Genomic DNA, 18,041 nt, shown 5'->3' with positions numbered 1-18,041 from the left:
GATATGGTAATTCTATATTATAATATCCCAAAGGTTTAAGTAAAATTTAGCTTTATGTTACATTACACTTTGGGGTTCCTTGTTCTTTGTGGAATTAAGGAAGAGGCTTGTATTAGGATGACCAACTTCTCCTGGTTTGCCTGGGATTTCCCACTTTTGAACTGAAAAATATAATATTTCAGGAAATCGCTCAGACCTGGACAAATCAAAATGGTAGGCTACTTTGGCTGGAGTGTACACTTAGGATTAACTTGTTGGGAGAGAAGGGTAACAACCTGGACACGGCTAGTTTCAGGTCAGTTAGTGGCAAGCTTCAGAAGATGTGTACTGTGTCTTTCTTACTGGAATTCGCAGCTCAGATATTAAGCAAATGTTAAGAAAAATTATCAAAACCTTGGAAACAGGCAAATAAGATTATCGGATATTCTTTCAGTTTTGTGCTAGGTACTGTCCAGCAGAGGCTACATGGCATTATCTGATTCTCTAGGGGTTAGTACTTTTCTTTGACTTTCTATTTAGAAATGAACAGAATTTTTTTTGTCTCTGTAAAGGTAGACACTAACGTATGAAAACTGATACAAATGATTCTTTTCTGATAGTAATAGAAATGAATTTTATTCAAGAGATGCAAGTGATTTCCTGTAAAAAAAGATGACTCCTGAAAGTTACAGTTTTATTGCCTGATAAGATATTAACCAATTAATATTAGCATTAGCCAATTTAAATTAGAATTCTTACTCAACTCTTCTGTCTTTAAGCCACTATAAATACTTTGCTTTCCCCAATTACTTTGGAACCAGCCTCATGATCTTGCTGATACCCTCATTAATGTGATAAATAAATATTTGACCCTACTGATTTTTTGTATGGGTGGTGATTGTATCATTTTAAAAAATCATAGGTTCACATTAGGGATTTATAAAATATGTTAATATCCTTCAGAAACATCCAAGAAATTCATGGAGAAAGTGAAACTGGTAAAGCTCTGGGTTTCCTCCATCCAAGCAGGATGCAGACTTGGATTACTTATATTGCAGACTAGTGATGTACATAGCCTTTATATAATGGGCCACTACACAGTAGGGAGTGGGGAGGGCATATTAGATTTAAACTTTGTAGTAAAAGAAGCATCTAAATCAATGATCTCCGCACAGTGGAGGATGTTTTTTAGATCGTATCCAATAAAAAGTTGTAGTCCTAAGAAACATGGCTAGAAAACTCTTCCAGTGCAATGAGAGAACACTTTACAGAATATACCTAGAAGAAGATGACTTTCATAATATCTAGCTTTTTAAAGGTTTGAGACAGGTATGTTTATAGGGCTAGAGGTATTGAAATACACTTGATAATGCCTTGGTTCTTAAAATGTGAGTTTATAAAAAATTATAGGTAAAGAACATGGAAATTCTAAACTCTTGGTCAAACTGTATATAAATGACTTTTTTAGATGACAAAAAATGTATAACAGCAATTTTATACCATTCACTTGTGTACATTTGTCTTAAGACTTCTATTATTTAAATAAGAAGGAATTGGAATTCATTATCAGAACCATATTATTTATGTTTGAAGTTTGTTGAATATATAGAATTATCTATACTTGGATGACATTTTTGCAATAGCTAATAAATATTGGTATATTTTCCTCCTTTTCTTATTCCTTTCTTTTTCCCATAAAAGGAAAAAGCTTGCTGTTTGCTCATTACCACAGAGGAAAGTTATGAAGAGGTTAATTCGCTGACACAATAAATTGAGTTTTCCTAGCTTTAGTTTCAAAAGGCCTAAAAGCCTCACAATTATACAAGGTGGCCTAAAAGCCTCACAATTATACAAGGTGACTGCATAAATATTAAGAGTTTCTCTGAGGAGAACATTTAGAGAACAATACATGTTCTCTCCCTCCTAGGGTTGGAGAAGGGAAAATAAATGTGATGAAGAGATTTGGATATTCCTAGAGGGAGATCTGACTATACAAAATAGTTATCTTCGTAGAGTATGTATGAAATCTCAGTAAGATAACTATATCACCCTATATGTTTTCTTGCCCATGTCAATCCTCTTACTGGTTGCTCACTATAGCTAGAATAATGCAAGAGAAATACATATGCTGTGTGATTGTGTCATCAGTCACTGATGAATTTCCATTGTTCTGCAGATTAAAGCCTCTAATGTTTACATGACCACGGTAACATTGGTCATGTGCATTTGACTCTAACTACATTGGCCCCTTCTCAATTCCTTGAAGGTGCAATGTTCTTTTCTGCCATATAAGCTGTTCCCTCTGTTCTTCTTATACCTAGTCCTTGGCTTAGAAAATTCTTAATCATTCTTTGGATCTTAGCTTAAATGATTTCTGAGGGAATCCTTTTTAATCCTCTAACTTAGGGCAGATCTTCTTGTATATTCTCATTGCATTCTGTATTTCTCTTTAGCACATTTATAGTTACAAGTAAATAATCTTTGGATTTTGTAAATGTTATTTTATATATATGTATATATTTCCACTCAGTTCCTGCATTTGCGTCAATACCTTTTCAGTATTTCTCTCTTCCTTGACATTCCAAAGATCTTTCTCTATTCATGACTCATCCCTAAATTCTGCAAAAAGGAGATCTTTACCCATGAACTCCATTTCATTTTGCTTTAGAACTTGTTTTACAAATATACTGTGCACAGTTAAAAAGTTACAGGCAGGGCACAGTGGCTCACACCTGTAATCCCAGCATTTTGGGAGGCCGAGGTGTGCGGATCACGAGGTCAGGAGTTTGAGACCAGACTGATCAACATGGTGAAACCCCATCTCTACTAAAAATACAAAAATTAGCTGGGCGTGGTAGTGCCTGTAATCCCAGCTACTCAGGGGCTGAGGCAGGAGAAATGCTTGAACCCGGGAGGCAGAGGCTACAATGAGCTGAGATGGGGCCACTTCACTCCAGCCTGGGTGACAGAGTGAGACTCTGTCTCAAAAAAAAAAAAAAAAAAAAAGAAGTTACCACAATATAAACAAAGATAAAGATACATTGTTGTATACTGTTCATAATCAATAACAATAGTTCACCTCTCATAGAGTACTGGAAACAAGATTGGAAATGTTAAATAACTTTGTGATTAAAAACAATTGAAAATATTTTCCAGAAAGAAAACATAAGTAACAAAAGTAACAGAAGAGGAAATCTATTTTAAATGTCAAAATCCATTTCTTTTAGACTTAGTCTAAGAATAAAAGTATATGCCCTCTAGATGGCAGCAAATTAAATCTTTTTTTTTTTTTTTTTTGAGGCAGAGTCTCCCTCTGTCGCCCAGGCTGGAGTGCAGTGGCGCGATCCCGGCTCACTGCAAGCTCTGCCTCCCAGGTTCATGCTATTCTTCTGCCTCAGCCTCCCGAGTAGCTGGGACTACAGGCGCCCACCACCACGCCAGGCTAATTTTTTTTTGTATTTTTAGTAGAGATGGGGTTTCACCATGTTAGCCAGGATGGTCTCGATCTCCTGACCTCATGATCTGCCCGCCTTGGCCTCCCAAAGTGCTGGGATTACAGGCATGAGCTACCGTGCCCGGCTGCAAATTAAATCTTTTAAAACATTAGTACCTCTGATGAAGTAGAGGAAAAGGGGAATCCCTACTGGCAGCTAATTTGTAAGGGAGGGCTAAGTATATCAACAGAAACCACAGCTGGCAAAATGCACTAGCAAATCAGATAAACTTATGCAAACAAATCGTGACTACAGACCACACTGATCTCTTAAAGTCAATCTCTTTTAACATCTATTCCTTAGGACCCATATGTCTGTAGATCTTGTACCCTGATACATGCAAACTGATCCAACAATAACTCCCCACATTCTTAACGTGTTTTGAAAATTCAATCACTGACTGTGCCAAAACCTGCGTAGTTCACAAGTTCTCACCATTCCCTGACATGACCACCCTGTGACTAACTCTAGCACCCAAAACCCTTTAAGTATACTTCCCTGATTCCCTTTGCTGTCCATTCTCCCTTACTGCTATGAAGGTGTTAGCAGTGGTATTGACTGATGAGCTTTATTTAATAAATTTATTATTTGGCTGATAAGCTTTTCAACACATCAATGAGACATGTTATTTTCAAAACTTGTTAAGGTATTATCTTCAAAATTACCTATATATCAAAATAGATTTATTTCAGGTACCATAAACCAAATGTTAACAGTGCAAAAAGCAAACCATTAAATATACATACCGACAAAGACTCTTTGATCAAACTTTAAACAGACTCTATTGAGCCCTCTTTTTGTGTAGGCCTCATCCTTGGGCTCTGTCTTCAGCCTGTCTAAATAAGACTTAGCAAAGAATTCTGCTAAGTCATCAGACCCTCAATGTCTGATCAACCTTCATATCTGATCAAGTTCCTCATCCCACACCCTTGATATCTAAGTCCTTGGCCTGCCTTTAGCAAGAATCCTGTTAAGTCAGTTTAGCAAGAATCTCCCTACCTTTGATATCTCCTGTTAATAATTTTCCATCCACTGACACCCTCAATCTGCTCTTTAGCTTACAAATACTTGCTTGTTTTTGTTGTATTCACGAGCTGAGCACAGTTTCTCTCCTACATTACAATAGTCCTCAGTAAAGTCTTCCTTACTATTGTAACAAGTGTCAGAAGAATTTCTTTTCAAAAATACTTATTTTTTAATGCTTTATTTGTTTTTTAAAACTTTAGCATGCCACTTAGCAATCATTATAAATGGCTTCAAATCACTTTAAAAAAAAAAAAAAAAACCGTAACAGAAATACACTTTTAAAGGTCCTCTTCATCATCAGTCTTCTCATTCGCATGTTTATTACTTCATTTATTGACCTCTTAAATGATCTAATATCTTCAACTTCAATCCGCTTTACCATTTTACACACTGAATTTCTGAATTTCTACCTAATGAGTAAAAATAGTTTTGTATTAGTCAATTTTCATGCTGCTGATAAAGACATACCCAAGACTGGGAAGAAAAATAGGTTTAATGGACTTACGGTTCGACATATCTGGAGAGGCCTCACAATCATGGTGGAAGGCAAAAGGCACTTTTTACATAGTGGCAGCAAGAGAGAATGAGAGAGAAGTGAAAGCGGAAACCCCTTATAAAACCATCAGATCTCATGAGACTTATTCACTACCACAAGAACAGTATGGGTAAAACTGCCCCCATGATTCAAGTATCTCCCAACGGGTCCCTCCCACAACACGTGGGAATTCAAAGATGAGATTTGGGTGGGGACAGAACCAAACCATATCATTCCACCCCTCGCCCTGACCAAATCGCATGTCCGTACATTTCAAAACCAATCATGCCTTCCCAAAAATACCTCAAAGTCTTAATTCATTTCAGCATTAACTCAAAAGTCCACAGTCCAAAATCTCATCTGAGAGAAGGGAAGTCCCTTTCACCTATAAGTCTGTAAAATCAAAAGCTAGTTAGTTACTTCCTAGATACAATGGGGGTACAGGCATTAGGTAAATAAAGTCATTCCAAATGGAAGAAATTAGCCAAAACAAAGGGGCCACAGGCCCCATGAAAGTCTGAAATCCAGTGGGGCAGTCAAATCTTAAAGCTCCAAAATGATCTTCTTTGACTCCGTGTCTCACATCCAGGTCATGCTGATGCAAGAGGTGGGCTCCCACAACTTTGGGCAACTCTGCTCCTGTGGCTTTGCAGGGTATAGCCCCCCTCTCGGCTGCTTCCATGGGCTGGCATTGAGTGTCCGTGGCTTTTCCAGGCACATGGTGCATGCTCTTGATAGATCTACCATTCTGGGGGCTGGAGGACCATGGCCCTCTTCTTACAGGTCCACTCGGCAGTGCCCCAGAAGGGACTCTGTGTTGGAACTCCTACCCCACATTTTCCTTCCTCACTGCCCTAGCAGAGGTTCTCCATGAGGCACTGCCCACTGCAGCAAACTTTGCCTGGGCATCCAGGCGTTTCCATACATCCTCTGAAATCTAGGCAGAGGTTCCCAAACCTCAGTTCTTGACTTCTGTGCACCTGTAGGCTTAACACTACATGGAAGTTTCCAAGGCTTGGGGCTCCCACCCTCTGAAGCAACAGCTTGAGCTGTACCTTGACCGCTTTTAATCATGGCTGGAGCAGCTGGGACACAGAGCACCAAGTCTCTAGACTGCACACAGCATGGGGACCCTGGGCCCGGCCCACAAAGCCATTTCTTCCTCCTAAACCTCTGGGCTTGTAATGGGAAGGGCTGCCACAAAAGTCTCTGACTTTCCCTAGAGATATTCTCCCCATTGTCTTGGTGATTAACATTTGGCTCCTCGTTACTTTTGCAAATTTCTGCAGCTGGCTTGAATTTCTCCTTAGAAAATGGGATTTTCTTTTCTATCACATTGTCAGGCTGCAAATTTTCCAAACTTTTATGCTCTGTTTCCCTTTTAAAACTGAATGCCTTTAACAGCACCCATGTCACCTCTTGAATGCTTTGCTGCTTAGAAATTTCTTCTGCCAGATACTCTAAATCATCTCTCTTAAGTTCAAAGTTCCACAAACCTCTAGGGCAGGGGCAAAATGTCACTACTCTCTTTGCTAAAACATAACAAGAGTCACCTTTGCTCTAGTCCCCAACAAGTTCTTCATCTCCATCTGAGAGCACCTCAGCCTGGATTTCATTGTCCATATCATTATCAGAATTTTTGTCAAAGCCATTCAACAAGTCTCTAGGGAGTTCCAAACTTTCCCATGTTTTCCTGTCTTCTTCTGAGCCCTCCAAACTGTTCCAACCTCTGCCTGTTACCCAGTTCCAAAGTTGCTTCCACATTTTCGGATACCTTTTCACCAGCGCCCCACTCTACTGGTACCAATTTACTGTATTAGTTTGTTTTCACACTGGTGATAAAGACATACTGAGACTGGGTAATTTACAAAAGAAAGAGGCTTAATGGACTTACAGTTCCACATGGCTGGGGAGGCCTCATAATCATGGCAGAATGTGAAAGGCACTTCTTACGGGGTGGTGGCAAGAGAGAATGAGAGAAGCAAAAGCAGAAACCCCTTATAAAACCATTAGATCTTGTGAGACTTATTCACTACTATGAGAACAGTAAGGGGGAAACTGCCTCACCAGGTCCCTCCCATGACACATGAGAATTCAAGATGAGATTTGGGTGGGGACACAGCCAAACCATATCATGTTTATTTCAATGTTTACACATTGCTTAATTGTAAGATTCCAGGCCTCCCAGTTTCTTCTGAGTGTCTCTGTTTCCATAAGGTCTCAGGTAGGGAACCATTTCTGGGGATCTAAATATTATTCCACTTTTGATTCTAGCTCTCTCCCCATCAGGGTAATTTGTTGTCCCTGAAGCTACTTCATGAAGCTTTACAACTTATTGTCACAGCACTTGATTTTCTTCCTAAGTGTCTTAAACATTACCTCTAATGGGCCAGGTTTGGTGGCTCACACCTCTAATCCCAGAACTTTGGGAGGCCAAGGCAGGCGGATCACAAGTTCAGGAGATTGAGACCATCCTGGCTAACATTATGAAACCCTGTCTCTACTAAAAATACAAAACAAAAACAAAAACAAAAACAAAAAACAAGCCAGGTGTGGTGGCACGCACCTGTAGTCCCAGCTTCTCAGGAGGCTGAGGCAAGAGAATCACTTGAACCCAGGAGACAGAGGTTCCAGTGAGCTGAGATTGGGCCATTGCACTCCAGCCTTGGTGACAGAGTGTGACTCTATCTCAAAAAAAAAGAAAGGAAAAGAAAAGAAAAATACCTCTAATGTACCTCACAACAAACATCAACTTAGTCTGCTATGCCTCCTGCAAACATTATTACTTATCTGAATTCTACCAGTTCATTACAGATAATCTGAAATGTTGCCATCTCTTTACAGCCTTTTGTGAAAACATTTGCTGATAGGTTTTCCCCCTCAATCGGTAAATCTCTACTCACCAATAAGGGTCTGACTTATAGGGAGGTATATATAACAGTAGTTACTTTTTAATATGGTGGCTCATTATTCTAATAATTTGAAACATAATTATCTTTGTTTAAGCATATGCCAAAAATGAGCTAGATACTTTTAATATATTGCTTCTAATCTTCACAGTAATTTTTCAAATGGGATAATTATTATCCTCATTTTACAAATGAAGAATTAAGGGTCAGAATGTTTAAAAGACTTACCCCAAATCACATATCAACTAAGCAAAGTCTATACTTTATTCATTACATATAATGCTTCTTTCTTTCATGTCCCCACCCGTTTCCTCCAGTTGCCTTTGTTTTCTTCTGGACTTAAAAAATTATGTAGCATTTTACTTATCTAGCAGTTAGACTTCTAATCTCAGTAAACTGAAAAGATTCACAGAAAGCAAAAAGTAAAATAAAGTAAAATAAAAAGTCTGTAGTTATCAAGAAAAATAGTACTTATAGCACCCAGATATCTAACATTAGTTTCAACATAGGACCTGTAAATCTTATATTGTGAAGGAAAGATGTAACAAGCGTCACTACGATATTATAGGTGGTAGCATATTAGAAATTGTAGCAAAATATCACTACTGTCTATCAGGGAGGAAGTAAAAATCATTTACCAGGAAAGCAAAGCAAATGAGGACCATTTACTAAAAGAGAAAACAGTTCTATATCTCTTAATAGTTGAGGTCATCTTATATTAAGCCACATTATTATAATTTGCACCATCATGCGGTTTATCTACTTCATAGGCTCATTTGCTAAAAGGATTATATGAATTATCATCAATATGTTACTTTAGTGAGTAGTTCTTCCTACATGTTTAGAGCTTTTAGCGGAAATAGATATTACATAGAGAATATAAAAGAGCACCGCATAAACATTCATTGTTTAATTTAAGCTGGTTTCTTGAATATCTTAAGCACTTGGATTGCTGAACTCATCAGGGAATGCTTTAGTTGGTAGCTATATTTCATTGCCTGTATCGAAATTTTATACTATAATTACTTGCTAACTTTTAGGAAACATGTAATTAATATGCATACATTTTAAGATTCAAAGACAATTTTTTTCACATTTAATATTTCTGGAATTGAGATAGTTTTATAACTCTGATCGACATCATCTATAAAAAGATTTTTAAAATCAGTGATCTGTCTTTCAGGAAAATACACACAACCATGTTAATTTCAGTATGGTCAGAGCAAAAATTGAAAAACAATCCAATACCCATCAATATAAAAGAAAGTGGTTAAATAAATTATAGTAAATCCATACCATGAAATTCTATCATGCATGGTACTATCATAAAGGTAGCCAAAATGAATTAAGTGTGATGTTTTCTAAGGTTAAATGAGCAAGGTAAACAAATATCCACAATTTCTACTTAAATACTTAGAGTACAATTTTTGTAGCTGGATGACAGTGTCCTATATTATGTAATAAAAATATGCTGATCAAAGAATGTTGAAGGTATGTTTGTCAGTGTTTCCACTCCAGCCTTAGCTTTCAGCAGGTCCTGTATGCTTGCACCACAGGTAGGGTTTCCCTCTGCTCTCTTGACTCACCTATATTGGTGGAGTGCTGTTTTTTCACTCATGCAAAACTCCTCATTGGGGCAGAAGCTAGGTTGTCCCTGGTCCAGCCTCAATTTTGGACATGCTCTGAATGCCTGAACCTCAAGTTTGGGCTTTGCCTTGTTTCAGTGGGGTTCTTGGGAAGAAATGAAGTTCCTGCTCCTCTCTTTTTGGCAAACTGTTTTATTTCTATCCCTCTCTGGTGGCAGTCAATCTTAAGGTAGGCCATATAGGACAGGATGGTTTGCTGCTCCTCCTTCAGTGGGTTTTTTCTTCTGTAACAGATAACCTTTGTCACAGACTGGAGGGCATGAGAGTTTCCTGCCTCAATCCCAGAGGCAAAACTGCTTTTGCTTTGGAGAGCAGAAGGGTCAGTGGAGGTGGGAGGGCAAGTATTCCTTCTTCTTTCTCAGGGACAGTCTACCACGACCAAATCTTTTCCCTTAAGCAAAGATCTGGTAAACGGGTATAGACTCCCCTTGTTTCTTAGGCTTCTAGGGTTTCTAAACTATTAAGCTTCCCTTGGCCTTTAAGAATTCATTAAAATTTCAAGTGTTTCTATCTTCCTTTATGACTGCTCTTTCTTCCTTCTGTGCTCTTTGAAAAGTAAAATGGTTTGTGTGTCCCATCCTTTTTCTGAAGGGCTTGTTGTCCTTTAGAATCAATTTGCCTAGTTTCTTTACAGCAACCATAGCTATAGAAATGTAGCTCTCTGAGAAAAAAAGTATTTTTTCATACTATCCAGCTTTGTTGTTGTTGTTATTATTGGAGTGGGGGTTACATTTTATTTGGCTTTCTACATTCTGGGTAGAAGTAAAATTCCCAGTAGCATTCATTTTTAATGGAGTTGTCTTTTCCGCTCTGCACCCAAGCAGTACCTATTCTGGTTCTGAAGCACAAGAATAAGAGCCCACCACTCCCCACTGTCTTTCCTACCTCCTAGGATTCCTGTGGATTTTTTTTTTTTACATTTATTATCATGAAGCAGTGTAGAGTCAAAATCAGGCTTCAGGTCAGTGGTTCTTAATTCTTCTTTCCCTGGTCTACCAGGCCAGCACTATTGGAGCAGCACAAAATCTTGTTGAAGAGCTAAATTGGTTTTGGCAACACAATGTCTAATCCATAGGAGAGAAGATAGTGCCATCTCTCCTGGAAGGTCACCCTCCACATATACATGGCCTAAAGAGCTTATATATCAGCCTAAGAAAAGAAAACCAATAAGAAGTTGCATTTTCATTAAAAAAAGAAAGCCACGTTTCATATCCTACTACTCTTCGCTTACATTCTTTCTCTTCAATAAAGTTTTTATACCTGAAAAAATAATCCTCTGGTCCTCGTGCCCTCATTTAAGGTGGGAAATAATAATCTTTTCTGTTCTTGAGTTGGGATAGAGTTTCTAGGGCAATAATTTCTATGTGTAAAACACTTCACTTAAGGACATTCATTCGGACATTGATTTCTGATTTTTGTTCGTCCAAATCTTTTACTGCGGTGAAACTGTTTTTGTTGTTGTTGTTGTTGTTGTTGTTGTTGTTGTTTTAATGTCTTCTGCTCTCTCCTGGTCCTTCAACAATTTTCAGGTTGTTTCTAGTGAGATTTTTCAGTTGGAAAGCCACCATAATAAAGTAAGTCTGGGGAAACTGGGGACGGACAGTTCCACTTTTTTTTTTTTTTTTCCATGCTTCTGGTGCTCTTTGTCTGTGTTAGCAGTTATCAAAATCTAGTTTTAGCTTTTTTTTTTCCTTCCGCACGTGGAAGAAAAGAAGGAAAACAGCTTTGGAAGTCCTCAACCGTCAACCCCCTGGGAGGACGTTTGCCTCCTGCCCTAGGAGAAACGTTCGCTCTGGAGGCTTGGGCGGCAAGAGCCCCTTGTGGCCACCGAGTCCTCCGACGCCCTCGCCAGGCTGGCCTTTGGGTTGGCCCAGGCAGGACGGGCTGCCGAGAGCACTCGGGCCGCGTCGCCAGGAGCCGCCCAGGGTGAGCCATGTTCGTAGGCGTCGCCCGGCACCCTGGGGGCCAGGATGAAGTCTCAAGGGGAGTAGAGCCGCTGGAGGCCGCGCGGGCCCAGCCTGCTAAGGACAGGAGGGTCAAGGGAACCCCGAAGTCCTCGAAGCCCAGGAAAAAACACCGGTATCTGAGACTACTTCCAGAGGCCTTGATAAGGTTCGGCGGTTTCCGAAAAAGGACAAAAGCCAAGTCCTCAGTTTCCAAGAAGCCGGGAAAAGTGGATGACAGTTTGGAGCAGCCCTGTGGTTTGGGCTGCTTAGTCAGCACCTGCTGTGAGTGTTGCAATAACATTCGCTGCTTCATGATTTTCTACTGCATCCTGCTCATATGTCAAGGTGAGCCTGAAGGAGGCGGTTTGTTGTGGCGAGGGCAGCTGGGGCCGCACTGGCGGAGGCGGGAGAGGGAGTATGGCGGAGGACGCCCTGGGGTGGCCCAGCATGCCCTGGGGTGGCCCAGCCTGAGGCTGCTTTCTGACTTCTCAAGGCGTTGTCGGATCAAAGTTTAGCCACCCAGTGGGTTTACCTTGCCCGCTGCCTAGACAGAGCAGATTTATCAAGGAAGGGGAATTGCCATGGAGAAAGAGTAAGGCACGCAGAGCCGGCTGTGCGGGAGACCAGAGTTTTTTTATTGCTCAAATCAGTCTCTCCAGCATTCTGGGATGGGATCAGAGTTTTTAAAGATAATTTGGCTGGCAGGGGCTCGGGAACTGGGGAGTGCTGATTGGTCAGGTTGGTCAGGGAATCATAGTGTGGTCGAAGTCAGGTTTTCTTGCCATCTTCTGTTCCTGGGTGGGATGGCAGAACTAGTTGACCCCGATTACTTATCTGGGTGGTGTCAGCTCAACCATCCAGTGCAGGGTCTGCAAAATATCTCAAGCACCGAGCTTAGGTTTTACAATAATGATGTTTTCCCCAGGAGCAATTTGCGGAGGTTCAGACTCTTGGCGCCAGAGGCTGCATGACCCTTAACCTTAATTTCTAATCTTGTAGATAATTTGTTAGTCCTGCAAAGGCAGATTAGTCCCCAGGCAACAAGGGGATCTTTTCAGAAAAGAGCTATTATCAATTTTGTTTCAGAGTCAAACTGTGAAATGAATTCCTTCCCAAAGTTAGTTCGGCCTAAGCCCAGGAATGAACAAGGAGTTTAAAGGTTAGAAGCAAGAAGGAGTGGATTAGGTCCAATCTGTTTCACTGTCATAATTTCCTCATTTATAATTTTTGCAAAGGTAGTTTCAAAAACAGGTTAACCGGCTGGCACGAACTTGGGTGCCTCACCTCCTCCAGAACCTGACTGGCACAGTCCATCCTACACGTTGTGGGTGATGAGGGCCTGGCTTCCAGATAGCCAGCTGCAGAGAGGATATTGTTGAGTCATTTATCGTTGTTTGGTCACCAACTCTGAGAAGTTCTGGGTTGAATCACCTGGAGTTTAAAATAAAGTTGAAAACGGTGTCTATGATCATTAAATGGTTTCTGATCCTGCTCACAAATTTGCGACATTCTGGCTCAGCCACTCTCTATTGGATCTTTTTTCCTCATCTATGAATTTATACAAGAGAATCTAAACTTGAGGTTGTTATTTTTGCCCACATATTTTGAAGAAGGTGAATTTGAACACTTTAGACTTGGCATGCCTCTCTACTTGACCACAGCTCTCACCTCCCCTATTACATCAAGATTCTTTACTAGCCTCTTTTCAATGATGGCATTGGAATTTGACAAACCTGTTCTCTTTTTTGCTCTAAGATGCTAGGTCTAAATAAGTGCAATCAAAAGGCTGTATGTTGTAAGACCCATACTAGAAAAACAAATAAATTGTCATCGAGTTTGTTGTCTTGAGATTATCAAAGAAGTTTCTTAGAAGAACAAGCATTTGAACTATGCCTTTATAGTAGGTACAGTTTTGAAAGCCAGAATGAAATTAAAGAGTATTTGTTGAATAGGGAAGCGAGTTAATGAATCGTGTTTTGTTTTAGAAAGGCTTGTTTCACAATAGTGAATGACAAGTTTGGCTGGATAATGGTTTCATCTAGGCACCATAAGGGGGTAATTATATTTATATTATCCATCATGTCTCCTTAGTGACTGAGGTATAGGAGACACTCAGTAAATATGTATTCGATGCATAAATGAATTTTAAAAGAAAGGAAAAGACAGATTATGCCTAGATTATGAAGGCCTTTAAATACCAGACATAATTCTGAAAGGATATAAAAGGTACTTACTTCCCACTATGTTGGGTCATGGGTAAGGTGCTTTGCAAGTATTATCTAATTTAGTGTAATCCCCTTATTAGGTGGGTAATGAGGAGCCATTGAAGGTTTCTGAACAAGTGATGGACAGTATATGGTTTTTAGCTCTGTATCTTAACTGACTTCATACAGGTAGTTAGCTCAGTTTGGGTATAATATTGAGTCTTCCATTCATAAAAATGGTATATCTCTTCATTTTTCTATTTGTCAATTGATCTATTTATTATTTTTACATTGTAAACAATTTTAAAATCATTTCAAACATAAAGAAGGGATACAAAGGCAGTACAAACAACACCTGCTTCCTGTGAGTCAACCAGATTCTTCATCTGTTAACATTTTACCACATTTGTTCCTTCGCCTTCTCTTTCCCTATACATGCCCAGTTTTTCAGACATGGTGCACCACTACTGCTAACTACTCCAGTGTGCAACTTCCCAAAGTGAGACACTCTCTTACATAACCATCGTTCCTCACAGGCAGGAATATCAGTACAATACTACCATCCAATTATGAACTGGTGGTCCCATCCAGATGTTGCCAGCTGTCTCAATATTGTCTCCTTTTCATTTTGGGGCCAAAATTCTATACACGAACATATGTTGCATTAAGTTGTCATATTTTACAAGTCTTCTTTAATCTGGAACACTTCCTCATACTTTCTTCTTGTTTCCTATGTCCTTGAAAGTCTTACAGAGTATGGTTTCTTTGTAGTGCAGGATGAGCTTCAATCTTGGTCTGTTTGATGTTTTCTTATGACCAGACTCAGGCCTTTTTTCCTTCCCTTCCTCTCTTCTTCTCCCTTTCCCTCCATCCTTCCTTCTGATTTATTTAGATATAATTTATGTACAATAAAATTCACTTTTCAAAGTATGTTATTCAATGAGTTTTAGTAAATATGTACAGACATGAAACTACCAGTGCAATCAATTTTATTTTTTATTATTTATTTATTTAATTAATTTTGAGACTGCCTCTGCTGAGTGAGTCTTGCTCTTGTCACCCACGCTGTAGTGCAATGATGTGATCTTGGCTCACTGCAACCTCCGCCTCCTTGGTACAAGTGATTCTCCTGCCTCAGCCTCCCAAGTAGTGGGGATTACAGGTGCCCGCCACAATGCCAGGCTAATTTTTTTGTATTTTTAATAGAGATGGGGTTTCACCGTATTGGCCAGGCTGGTCTCAAACTCCTGACTTCCGGTGATCCGCCCACCGCGGCCTCCCAACGTGCTGGAATTACAGGCATAAGCCACCGTGCCCAGCCAATGCAATCAATTTTAGAAACTTTCCATCACACTAAAATTTTCTTCATGCCCCTTTGCAGTCACTTCCTGCTCCTACCTCCTACCTTAGGTGACCTTGACCTACTTTCTGTCATTAGAGTCTTACATTTCCTAGAATTTAATATACATGGAATCATACAGTTTCTGTTTTTTTTTGTTTCTGGCTTCTTTTAATAGCTTGATGGTTTTGAGATTCATTCATGTTTTTGTGTGTATTAACAGTTTGCTCTTTTTTATTGTGAATAGTATCATTGAATGGAATTTTATCCACTATATCCACTCAGTAGTTGATGGACATTTGCGTTGTTTCTATATTTTTTTGACTACTATAACTAATGCTGTTAAGAGGAATTGCATATACATATTTGTGTGGACATATATTTTTGTTTCTGTTGGATACATAACTAGGAATATAATTGCTGGGCTGTATAAGTATTTAAGTGTACCTGCTAGAAACTGCCAAATTACAAAGTGGCTGTACCATTTGCAATCCTGCCCGTCAGCAATATATGGGTTCCAGTTCCACATTCTTATTAATAGTTGGTATTGTCAGTTCTTAAAATTTTAGCTATTCCAGTGATTGTATAATGGGATCTCACTGTGATTTTAATTTGCATTTCCCCAATGACCAATTGTCTCAAACATCTGTTTATATGCTTTTTATCCATTTATATGTCTTTGTTTGTGAAGTGCCCTTTAATAAATTGAGTTGTTTCTCTTATTACTGAGTGTTCTTTATATAATCTGGATGCAAGCCTTTTGTTGAATAAATATTTACTAATATTTTCTCCCAATCCATGGCTTTTTAATATTTTTCTGTGTCTTTTTGACGAAGAAAGGATTCAACTTTCAACTTTGATGAAGTATAATTTATTAATGTTTTAAATGATTCATTCTTTTTGGCTTCTATCATAGAAACTATTGCCTAACTCAGTGTCATGAAGGTTTTCTACTTTGCTTTTCTTCTAGAGGTGTTATAGTTTAGCTCTCATGTTTAGGTCTCTGATCCATTTTGAATGAACTGTTTTGGTGTATGGAAAGGATCAAGTTTTAAATTTTTTTCATATAGAAAAAATGCTTTATTCCAGTATAGTTTATTGAAAACAGTGCCCTTTAATCCATTGAATTATCTTGATACTTTTGTGGAAGTTCTGATCTCTTTCTGAGTCTATTTCGAGACTTTCTATTCAGTTCTATTTTCCTAATACATCTATACTTATGCAAATATTATATTGCATTGGTTACTGTAGCTTTATTATATGCATTAAAATCAGGTATCCTTTCGACTTCGTTCCTTTTAAAAGTTGTTTTGGCTATTCTAGATCTTTGCTTTTCCATATACATTTTAGAATAAACTTGTCAATTTCTTTAAAAAAGTTACTAAGATTTTGTTGAGTCTATAAATTTGGAGAAAATTGACCTCTTAACGATATTAAGTGTCCTCATGACTGAACATGCTGGATATATCATCTTCATTTACATATTCTATCCTGCATCTTTGTTCAATTAACCTATTACGTTACAGAAGTCATTTTTTTGCAGACTTCTTAGGATTTTTTAGTATACATTATTATATCATCTGTGAATAAGGACAGTTTTACTTCTTCCCAATCTGGATGCTTTTTGTTACGGTTTGTCACTTTATTCCACTGGCTAGGCTCCCTGGTACAATGGTCAATAGAAATTAGGAAAAGCAACGTTCATTGATATTTTTCTGATTTTTAGATAGAAAAAATTCAGCCTTTCACAGTTAAATATGTTAACTGTAGGTTTTATTTTTTAAGATGCCTTTTATCAGTTTAAGGATATCTCTTATTAGTTTGCTGAGAATTTTTTGTCATTAATTGGTGTTGAATTTTATCATGTGCTTTTTCCTGCCTCTATTGAGATGTTCATAAGGAAAAATTTGTTGTATTAATATGATATATTGCGTTTTTTAATATTTGGATATTTGACAAACCTTGCATTCCTAGGATAAGCCCTTTTTATTGGATTATTGTCTTTTTCTGCGTATTGCTGGACTTAATTTGCCAAAATTTTGTTAAAAATTTTTGTTTCTGTGCGAGTATTGTTCTACAGTTTTCTTAGAGTGTTTTTGTCTGTCTTTAGTAACAGGTAATAGTAGTCTCGCTAAATTAATTGGGATGTTTTTCCCCTTCTTATCTTTCCTCCTCATTTTTTCTGAAAGAGTTTGTGCAGCATTATGTACCCTTTGTGTAGTATTTTTTTAAAATACACTTTAAGTTCTAGGGTACATGTGCACAATGCACAAACCTGTCAGACAGAGACATTTAAGTCTGCAGAGGTTTCTGCTGCCTTTTGTTTGGCTATGCCCTGCCCCTAGAGGTGGAGTCTACAGAGGCAGGCAGGCCTCCTTGAGCAGTGGTGGGCTCCACCCAGTTAGAGCTTCCCAGCTGCTTTGTTTACCTACTCAAGCCTCAGCAATGGCGAGCACCCCTTCCCCAGCCTCGTTGCCGCCTTGCAGTTTGATCTCAGACTGCTGTGCTAGCAATGAGCGAGGCTTCGTGGGCATGGGACCCTCTGAGCCAGGAGCGGGATATAATCTTCTGGTGTGCCCTTTGCTAAGACCATTGGAAAAGCGCAGTATTAGGGTGGGAGTGACCCGATTTTCCAGGTGCCGTCTGTCACCGCTTCCCTTTGCTAGGAAAGGGAATTATCTGACCCCTTGCGCTTCCCAGGTGAGGCAATGCCTCCCCTGCTTCAGCTCACACTCGGTGGGCTGCACCCACTGTCCTGTCCCAACTGTCCAACGAGCCCCAGTGAGATGAACCCAGTACCTCAGTTGGAAATGCAGAAATCACCTGTCTTCTATGTTGCTCATGCTGGGAACTGTAGACTGGAGCTGTTCCTATTCGGCCATCTTGGAAGTGCACCCATTGAGTATTTTCTTGACCCTATCCAGTCTACTGAGGAGGTCATCAAAGACATTTTTTTTCATTTC

General features: G+C 39.1%; 1 protein-coding gene across 21 annotated transcripts in view; it reads left to right on the top strand.

Moving 5' to 3' along the window:
• The first annotated feature begins 11,333 nt into the window (after nucleotides 1-11,333).
• SLCO6A1 (solute carrier organic anion transporter family member 6A1) overlaps nucleotides 11,334-18,041 on the top strand; it is a 127,097-nt gene continuing 120,389 nt past the window's right edge. For all 21 annotated transcript variants that reach the window (XR_010157290.1, XR_010157291.1, XR_010157292.1 and 18 more), the window contains exon 1: nucleotides 11,334-11,880. Coding sequence is in view for 9 of the 21 variants with exons in the window: in XM_016953555.4 (XP_016809044.2) it covers nucleotides 11,523-11,880 (358 nt within the window). In the remaining 12 variants the exon portion in view is untranslated. The remainder of the gene's footprint in view (nucleotides 11,881-18,041) is intronic.

This window comes from Pan troglodytes, chromosome 4 (assembly GCF_028858775.2).
Source record: "Pan troglodytes isolate AG18354 chromosome 4, NHGRI_mPanTro3-v2.0_pri, whole genome shotgun sequence".
NCBI lineage: Eukaryota > Metazoa > Chordata > Mammalia > Primates > Hominidae > Pan > Pan troglodytes.
This window is presented reverse-complemented; position numbering and strand designations above follow the sequence as displayed.